Source organism: Hippocampus comes, unplaced genomic scaffold (assembly GCF_001891065.2).
Source record: "Hippocampus comes isolate QL1 unplaced genomic scaffold, H_comes_QL1_v1.1 scaffold94, whole genome shotgun sequence".
Taxonomy (NCBI): Eukaryota; Metazoa; Chordata; class Actinopteri; order Syngnathiformes; family Syngnathidae; genus Hippocampus; species Hippocampus comes.
The window spans coordinates 2,301,953-2,311,727 of NW_017806059.1; the positions used below are offsets into that span (position 1 = coordinate 2,301,953).

Genomic DNA, 9,775 nt, shown 5'->3' on the forward strand with positions numbered 1-9,775 from the left:
TCCGTTTTGCCATTTTTGATGGGTATCTGAAAGCTAATGTCACTGTTATGGGAACGACTGCTAGACTAATAAATATTTAAATAAAGCGGCCGACTGCTTGGCGCGTCACCGTTACATTGTGGGAAATGTAGTATTGGTGCGTGTAAAAGATCTGCGGGCTCTCGGCTTGCTGCGGTCTGCGGGCCGGTTCTAATCATAAATCAATATCATCCCAGGGGCCACTGAAAACATTCTCGCGGGCCGGATTTGGCCCGCGGGCCGGCACTTTGACATATGTGCTGTAAATGAATGTAAATGCTTGTCGTGCGTGTCCCTTTTGTCCATGAAAAATGAATGATGATGGGGAAAAAACAATTTGGGTGGTATATGTAAAATTAAAACCATAGTTATCAATATCCCTGGTTGTGAAATAATTTAAATTGTGATCTGCTGTATTGCTCAGCCCAATTTTATGATCACATAGTGTCATGCTTAACAGTCAACAATTTAACCTGTCTTCTTTTGTTGCTGAATTTATTTTGAACGAAGACTAAAACTCATTAAGGGTAGCACGGTGGTTGGCTGGTTAGCCTGTTGGCCTCACAGTGCAGAGGTGTAAGGTTCGATTCTGTCCTTCCTTTGTGGAATTTGTATTTTCTCCACGTGCCTGCGTGGGTTTTCTGCTGGTGCTCTGGTTTCCTCCCGCATTCCAAAAACATGCATGGCAAGCTGATTGAACCCTCTAAATTGTCCTTAGGTGCAAGTGTTAGCGTGGATGGTTGTTTGTCTTCTGCGATTGGCTGACAACCAGTTCAGACATGCCCGTGACCCTTATGATAAGCGGATTCGAAAATGATGGAAAAATTGAGGATTAGATGAAACCTCGTCTCAGTACATAAAAAGGAAATACATGTAGTACTTTTAAATATCTCAACAGGCCAATTTGGACCTGAACACAATACAAACTTTAATAGAAAATTTCTCTAACAAAATACTCGTATCTGTGGCTTGGTATTGATGAGTACTCAAAAGTTGAGTACTTGTCCTGGTATCGGTCCAAACAAAGGTGGTATCAAACACTAGTAATAAAATTTTGATGAGAATTACCCAAGGAATATTAAACATTGCTTTAGGGTTGCAATTCATCAGAACTCTATATTTTAAAATTCATATATTTAGAATTCAAGAAACAGTCCTGGAGACAAATGATGGTGGTACCTTTAGAAAGGTTTGAAAATAATATGACTAAAGGGGACTTGTTCAACCAAGGTGTGTCCTCTATTGCAACGGTCCCCAACCTTTTTTGCCTCACGGACCGGTTTAATATCAGACAATATTTTCAGGGATCGGCCTTCAAGGCCGGATAAATACAACAAAATAATATGATATGACCTGCATGAAAACTGTGGTATTTTCGAAACATTATAATAAACAGGAATCATGACATGAGGAACATCCTATCTTCCCACAACACTCTCTGGTCGCCATGGTAACGTTTAAATGTGCCTTCAAAATAAGATACACCACAAATACAAAGTGCATGAAAATATACAACTCACCATCGCCACTTATTATGCAAAGTAGGCTTGGTGCGTGGGAATCACCCGTTGAGATAATTCCGTATTTTAAGTAGGGCTCCTGATACTGTCTATTAAATGTAGCCTTTTTCTTGGAAGTCATAGGCTCCTCTTCTGTCTCCTAGCAGGGCCTTTTCCCCTTCCCAAAGAAACTTTTCAAAGATGTTTTTTACTCATTTTTCTAGCTCCTGGGTTTCATTTTAGTGGTAACCTATCACGTGACCGAGAAGCGCATCTTGACCTGCGTCAAGAGTGACATACTGTAGACGGATGGAACAGAGAACATCGGATTCCGAAATGAATAAAACAGAAGTACTGTAATGGAAGTTATTTATTCATGCCGTGCGACCCTGTACCAAATGACCCACGGACCGGTACCCACTGCTCTATAGCATCACATTTGACTTCAAACTTGTAATCAGTCAGCCTATGACAGGATGACAAGCAGTCACTGTCCTGTTTGGTGACATTGTCTACCACACTAAACATGGATCAGAGAAAGCAAAGCAAAGGAGACTTCTCAGAAGATTTAGAGAGCTGTTGACAATGACATTAAGGTAAAGGGTATCAGATCATCTCCAAGCAGCCTGATGTTCCCATGACAATTACACACATTCAGAAAATTAAGATCCATGGAACTATAACTTATAACTATCCCTGAGCATGGCTGCAGGACAGAGGGGTATTAGCAATTTTTCCCCGTGTGCATACCTCTCACCAGAGTCATCCATGTGATATGCTCCATGTCGCGTGTGACTCTGAGGGCGAAGGAATAAAAATATGAATGGATTGATGTTTTGATAACAGGCAGGTGCATATACCTGTAACACATTCTCAATCACGTTTCCAGGATATACGGGACCGGGTTTCAACACCACAAATGTCAGCATGGCCGCCACTAAACCAGCCACACTTAAGGAGGCGGAAAGCAACACCATGACATGCTTGAACAGCTGCTCCCCTGCAGAGAGCACTGCCACCAACTGTGAGTCAACACGGTCAACATCGTGAGCAGTTAACAGAGCATTCGAACGGGTTATTTCATGGATAAACCCACAATCTTCCCACTCTTTTTCTACTTGCCAGTCTCACTGGACAGAGGCCGGGCACATTTGGACAGCAAGGAGAGGCAACTCATGAAGCAAATTCGATGTCTGAGAGAGAGGCTTATCGCAAGAGCCAAAGAGGACAGCGTTGCCTCCTCACAGTCTCTCTACACGCCATATGCTGCCTCCCACTGACCACCAGCTATAAGGAAACTCTTAAACCTGTAATTGTACTGTATTTTTTTTTAATCTTATTGTCATTCATGTACTGCACATGTAAACTTGTTTCAATTGAATCATGTTGATTGGACATATTTTAAAGGCTGTTTTCCATAGTTTTGTTTTTATTTGCGTATTTTATGTGAACTTTGTAAATGTTCAATACCTGGCCACTTTCAATAAAGAATGTTTGTAATAACGTCTCTTTTTCTTCTTGGTTATTGGAAATTACTGTGGAAGTCATCCCTTAATATTGAATTTTTTTTTTGCTATGCCATGCACGTGAAAAGGAATGGAAGACAGATTGACCATTTTATTTATTGCTGATGATGACCAGGAGTCAAATAAATACATTTCTTTTAATATACCGCAAACATTTAAGTGCAGACAGCGCGTTTGCATTAAAAAAAAAAAACTCATTTCATTGATGACATTTCATATGAAGGCACACATATTTTGGCAATATGGCCTATTAAATTACAAAAAAATTAAAACTGCAGCTTTTCCGTCCCTGTCTTCCTTTGGTAACGGGCTGTCAGAAAGTTCGACAAACGTCTCTGTCAAGTTATATTTTTTGTCCACCACTCTTTGTGGTGGACATCACAACTTGGTGTCACTCTGCCCGTGACATCCATCAGCTTCCAGAACTCCACTCAGTAGGACCTTATTCCACCAGCGCTCCTCGAAGCTCTGCACACAAACATTAGACAGACTTTTGCCATCCTGGTTTTCGTCCCTCATCTTCTCCGGGTTCAGGTCCTCTGAAATTAACTGGCAATAAAAAGACGCGTGCTAATAAGTCACAGATGTTAAACTTGGGGCCGCATGAAAACTTGCCATCATTTTTTTTCTAGACCTCTGTTCATAAATACTCAGCCATCATAAAAATGATGGCCATTCAAAGCAGTGTCACTGTAACATGATGCACAAGTTGAACATTTAATTCAGTGATTATTTCCCATCCTGCCCGACGTTGAGAATCACTGCCCTATCCCAACTTCCAACACGCCGTTACTGACCTCAGTGAGAGTGAGAAGAGTCGTTTCTTTGGGATTAAGATGCGCTAATGCTTCCTCCGCTGATTGGACGGCAGATTGGTTGTGTCGCAGCACAAACGATGACTGCTGTTGCTGCAGGATTCTTAGCAGGAGTCTGAAAGCAGAGAGCCGGTGAAAACCGCCGCTGATGACCAGCAGGCGAGCGTTTTGGGCGCGACTTTACCTGGTCCTGATGAAGCACACGCAGGCCTTCAGCCAGAGCCTCTCCTCAGAGAGTTCCTTATGTTGCTCTTCAGCTTCTTTGCCTGTCTCCTCTGCAGAGTCAGAAAGCAAAATGCCGCGCAAGATTACAGGATAAAAGGGCAAGTCAAGTCAAACACTTTCTTTACAATAATATGAGCATGGTATTTTGATCATTTCATGTTGTTGTGGAATATGAAGACTGTAATTTGTAAATCCAAGACTTTTAAAAGAGCAGCGTCAAAAGTCGACTCCAGAAGGTCCTGGATTTGTGACAGTACCAGCATATGATTTTCGAGGTTACAAACTGAACCTCCAAAGTAGAACTGAGAGATGAAGAGGCAGAAATCCCACAACTAAATTCTAGTTTTAAAAAAAACTATCATAATAACTTCATTATAGTATAGTTATACAGTAGTTTTATTATATTTCTTATTGACTTTTGCTTTTTAAATTGAGGTAGTTTTAATTCATTTTTAGAACAAGTTCAATTGTATTCCTGTTTTTATTTAAGCTTTTACTTGTTTAAGTATTAACGTTTTTTTTTCCATAGCGTAATTGTCAAGTGAAAGATTTTTTATTTATTTTTTTTTTTAAAGTCACAATAAGTATTGTGTAACTACCTAATGTTGGACCTTGTTCTGGACAGCTGTACTGTGATACCAAACTACAAAAATAAAAATAAGAAACCATTTCAAATAAACTGCAAAAGGTCACGTATGAAATTGACAAAGACGAAAATGATGAGTTTTCTCAACATTAAAATGGAGATTCAGTTGCTATTTCATTAATTTTTAGACACTCATGTTTTTTTCACTTTTAACTTCAGGTCTTTTTTGTTAACTCAAAAAAACCTTGCTTAGCGTTGGTCATTTATATAAATACATTTACATTAAATCGCCATTGTCAGAGCAGAACTCCGCCTTAAACCAACCCAGGACCCCCCTCCAAAATGAACAGAATTTTACTCAAGTTTGCGGAGTGCTCCAATAGCTGCAGACACATCTTCCCCAGGTTGTACCAATTCCAGGGGTTAAAAGGCAGCAGGCTACACAGTTCCTGCAAAGATGACATCCGGGGTCCGACATCTCCAAAATGTTGGTAGACGGTGACCTGCGGAGCAAAGCAGATGACGTGACCTTCAATGTAGCCATGGACACGGCTTGTTGAGCCACTGGTGCTGTGGATGGACAGAGCTTTGAGCTTTACCTTGAGCAGCAGCAGGCTGGTCAGGTGACATGTGTTTGAGGCTTCTTTGCTCTGGACAAAAACACACACGCCGAATGCAAATGGTCAGGATGCAGCGAAAGGTTGGTGAAAATCCACAATATCGACTGGCCATATAAAATATTTTTCATAGGTTTACCCATCCCACACACTATAAATGTATTTCAACTATTTCTGCACTATAGGGCGCTTCAGCTTATAAGGCGCATCGTCAATGAATGGCCTATTTTAAAACTTTTTTTCATGCGGTTGCGCTATGCCCCCACTAGATGGTGCTAGGCGACAGGAAGACAATACAATACAACCAGCCTTATACAAAACCTTCACAACCGCTGCAGCTGTACCAAAGCCATTGGCGCTGCTCACAAACACGGACATGATACATATAAAAACAAATGGCATTAAAAAACAATAGATGAAAGACAAACGTTATGAAGACAATTGATTCAACAAAAAGGCACACAAACGTTGTGAGCTCACATCCACAAGGGGCTAAGTATCCTTGGAAGACTTGCTTGTGTCCTTCTTCCTTCGTTTGGTCAGTAGTTAACTATGCTTGTGATATTATCTTCGTTTCATAATGGCTGCACAGAGCTCACAAAGTAGTCGTCTGTTTGTTTGAGGTGTGTTGGCGAATGCACATGTCAATTAGTGTCGGGCAGGAGCCTTTTAGGTTACAAATGGTCCAAAATATGACTATAGTTTTAAGTTGTAACATCACCAATCACCATTAGATGGCAGATATGTTTTTGTTGTACTTACACTGGGTGTTATCCTGCCCTATTTTACAACATCAGTAGCCCTCATCTTTTGTTGCGGATTTTCAAAGATATGCAGAACAAACATAGTACCTCAATAATATCACAATTTTCAAATAGTTATTCAATAAATAAATAAATGTACAAAATTCATTTAATGTGAGTTTCTCGTTCAAGAGTTTGGTGCCATCCTTGAATTATAATGCATAAATCTAGGAGAATTGACTTGTGAAGTAAATATTCACATTTAAACTACCACAGAAGTTGATCAGCAACAACAAAATTCAAGAAAGGGAAATGAATAAATCAGAAAATTTATTCGGCACACGTGCGAGAATATGAAAAATTTTGTTGCACTGCCTAAAATTTCAAGGGCAAAAATGCCGTGATTTAGGGACTGTCTGGAGCCCTGAATATAGCTCCGCGATGTCTCCTGCCTACCGCACAAAGACCGCTGCAAAAGGCACCTGCACACTTACGACCCTCGTGAGGAAAAGTGGTTCAGGAAATGTATGGACACCAAGATTTCAAGAGAAAATACATATTTTTATACTTGACGGGGGTTTTAGCCTGAGCATAAAAACAGCGAATAGGCTACAAATACTGGAAGACAGGTTCTCCAACAACAAAAAAGTGGCTTTGCGAGCAGAGAACTGCGAAGATGTCGGCGAACATTCTACTGTACAATAATGTATCAATGGTTTGGAAAGAGCTGCGAAGAAAACATGAGCAGTGTGTGTTATTCCAAAGACATACCAGCAGTTCCAGAAGGTCAATTGCTTTTTTTCTCTGGCCCAGCCTGGTGTAACATCGAGCCATTCCCTCTAAAATATCTCTTTTGATTGACATGCTGTTGTCAGAGATCCACTCCAGGCAACTGCTGTAAGCATCCAGGGCTGCCTACCACACATTACACATGAAGAGGAACATTTTGTTACACATGACAAGAAACTCAGATCGAGTGACGTGACATGACCGCTGGAAGCCTGATTACGCTTATTATTCGTATTGCTATTTGAGAAAAGTGCAGATTGTTATTTGATTGACTGAATAAATACCTGGTAATCGCCCCGCCTCGTTGCCAGGTCACCTCGAAACTTATAAACTTTCTGCTTCTCCAAAGAATCTTCTGTGTCCAGAGCAGCACTTTCACAAAACCACTACAAGAGCACAGCGCAGGAAAATCGTTTACTGCAATGCATCCTTCTACTATAAATAAAAAATGCAGCAGGGAGGTAAGGCTCCGTTGTCATTTATTGACAGCATTTCTTGAATATGAATGTAGTGACTTTCAAGTAAGTGTATATTTTTGAATTTTAATCACAGTAGGTCTTGGGTTCTTTCGTTAAGACTATTTTCAAGTCGGTACACCCGCCGAAGGAGTACACACATTCAAATCAACATCAACTCGCTCACCTCCGGCTCGCAGCTTTTCGCGTTATAAGAAAGCACACACACGGAGCCACGGTCTTTCGCCTCTGAAAATACAGAGTCATCGAAGTTGCTTCCAAATAACTCCATCTTGAGTCATTGAAACATTAATACCGTACTATCGCTGAACTAGTTACAAGATACATATTTTACATCAGGAATCCGACACAGATCCCGCTTTTCAACTAAGTCCGCAAGGACACACTAGCCAGCGATATTGGTTCCGGGCAGTAAGGTTCCGATGAAATTCCTCATTTACAGAAAAACCGAAAGATGCAAAGACCGCTGTTTCTAAAATACAGGCCATGATACATGTTTTAAGATAATTGATGAAAACATTACATGCATAGAGCTGATCTTAGTCTGGCCAGTTGACCCATGAATCCATAAATCCGTGTTTGTTCTAAACACTTCGAAATATTTAAAAAATAAAAATGAACGCGACGTATCATTTACAGACAAAACATCTTCATTTTCAATTTTTGCATTTTAATTTGGTTTTATTCAAGCAACAGATTTAGAAAACAGAAAAAAGACTTGGTTTTATTTCTACTTGTCTTTGCACCGTCAGGTGGTGAAATGTTTGAATTGTGTAGGGATTGTAGTTGGCTAATAATGGCCACTTTGTCATGATGTTGTTTATTTGGCTGTACTTATTCTACCACATCTGGAACATACAGGAAAAGTATGTATTGCATTCTGAAATTGACAGTCACTCGGTACGTCATGTTATTTTCAGTGCAATTTTACCGAGAAGCCAATCCATCATTCTGTCCCTGGAAAAAAAAAATAATAATCATCATCATAGTTCAACAGATGAAATTTGTAATTTGATTGAAATGGTAAATGGAGTGGGCCCGGTGGTCCAGTGGTTAGCGCGTCGATCTCACAGTGCAGAGGTCGTGGGTTCGATCCTGGCTGCGACCTTCCTGTGTTCTCCCCGGGCATCTGTGGGTTTTCTCCTGGTACAGTACTCCGTTTTCCTCCCACATTCCAAAAACATGCACGGCAGGCTGATTGAACACTCTAAATTGTTCCTAGCTGTGAGTGCGAGCGCAGATGGTTGTTCGTCTATGTGTGCCCTGCGATTGGCTGGCAACTGTTTCAGGGTGTCCCCCACCTTGTGCCCGAAGACGGCTGGGAGAGGCTCCAGCACCCCCCGTGACCCTTGTGAGGATTGCTCAAATCTAGCCTCCCACATCAATGCAAAGCACACAGTCACGAGTGCAGCCACAGCTAATGTGAGCACTGAAAGAGTTAGCAATATAGCGAGCGAGCCATACATAGCAAAGCTCTTCGGCAAACTAAACTCGAGAACACCCCACGTACGAGGCATAGTTGATGTGTCCTCTGTAGACTACTAGAAGTGATTGATGTTTATTTCAGCACTTTTAGTTTGATCAACAGTGTTATTTCTGAAGTGCTAACTTACAGCACTGTGATTTAAGGGTCTGTTTTATTTATTGTTTATTATCTGAAGCAAGTTCAGTGTTGAGTACCGTAAATTTCGTGCTACAGACCGCACCTGATTTAGAGCCGCATGCTCAGATTTATGAAGAAAAATCAATTTTGTTATTATATGCGCCGCACCGTACTATAAACCGCTGGCCAATGAGTAGGCGGGGGTTTGCTTCTGCGTCCCTGCCGCCCCTCTCTGGCGGCAGGGTCCCCTGCTGAACCCCCAGCAGAAAAAAAACGCAACATTTCTTAAGGTTAAAATAATCTCCATATTTTTATGAGCATGATAAATGCATTTGCACAACGAAATTACACTGAAACACATAATAAGAGGCCAGACAAAGAGAGATCTTGATGCGCATTTGCGTAATTACGAGGAGAAATACTGCAGCCCACTAGGCTTTAAATAGAATAATGCAAATCATATAAATGGGAAAAGATATATGAAATTATTTCTATAGTCAGCCGCTTAAAAATGATCATCGTTGGCAGCTTTAGGCCCGATGCTGCGCGGCTCAAAACACAGGTAAAATGTTTTCTCTCGTGGCCGCTTCTTTTCAGTATGACGGGGGAGTCACCTTTTTTATTTACAGTCCGAGTGAGAGGCAAATCAAATGTCAGAGGGTCTTCGTCCATTTTTATTATTTCATCTGGGCTGATGTAATTCTTCGCTATCTTTGTGTGAATATGCGGAACGAAGCAAATTTGTCCTCGTAATTGGGAGGGAGCTGCTGACACTACGTCGTGCGTGCCCTAATAGACAGGCTTCCATTTCATGAATCTATAACACCACCACGGCCCACCTTTAAAACCTTTGGTTGTCTTTTTACACTGGCTCAGTT

The 9,775-nt window shown here is 41.0% G+C and overlaps 2 protein-coding genes across 3 annotated transcripts in view; one reads left to right on the top strand and one right to left on the bottom strand.

The window, feature by feature from the left end:
• Positions 1 to 3,279, top strand: part of tbc1d31 (TBC1 domain family, member 31) — a 19,824-nt gene extending 16,545 nt beyond the window's left edge. The window contains exons 22-23 of the mRNA XM_019893082.1: positions 2,407 to 2,541; positions 2,643 to 3,279. Of these exons, the coding sequence (XP_019748641.1) occupies positions 2,407 to 2,541; positions 2,643 to 2,797 (290 nt within the window). The 3' untranslated portion in view covers positions 2,798 to 3,279. The remainder of the gene's footprint in view (positions 1 to 2,406; positions 2,542 to 2,642) is intronic.
• cunh8orf76 (chromosome unknown C8orf76 homolog) lies at positions 3,223 to 7,698 on the bottom strand. Of its 2 annotated transcripts, none has more exons than XM_019893084.1 (8): positions 7,461 to 7,698; positions 7,103 to 7,204; positions 6,801 to 6,944; positions 5,269 to 5,319; positions 5,028 to 5,172; positions 4,043 to 4,133; positions 3,841 to 3,973; positions 3,223 to 3,511 (listed from the first exon to the last, which is right to left on the bottom strand). In XM_019893084.1, exons 1-8 carry the CDS (start codon positions 7,563 to 7,565, stop codon positions 3,422 to 3,424), a joined length of 861 nt encoding a protein of 286 aa, XP_019748643.1. In that variant the 5' UTR covers positions 7,566 to 7,698; the 3' UTR covers positions 3,223 to 3,421. The 2 variants fall into 2 exon arrangements, with proteins under 2 accessions (XP_019748643.1, XP_019748642.1); XM_019893083.1 differs by having other exon boundaries at positions 3,223 to 3,592; positions 7,461 to 7,689.
• Positions 7,699 to 9,775: the final 2,077 nt, after the last annotated feature.

Coding starts and splice junctions, on each gene's coding strand:
- cunh8orf76 (XM_019893083.1), bottom strand. CDS start 7,565: ATGGAGTTATTTGGAAGCAACTTCGATGACTCTGTATTTTCAGAGGCG. Junction 5,320..6,800: donor TTGACCTTCTGGAACTGCTG/GTATGTCTTTGG, acceptor GTTTTTGTCCAG/AGCAAAGAAGCCTCAAACAC. Junction 3,974..4,042: donor GTGTGCTTCATCAGGACCAG/GTAAAGTCGCGC, acceptor CTCTGCTTTCAG/ACTCCTGCTAAGAATCCTGC.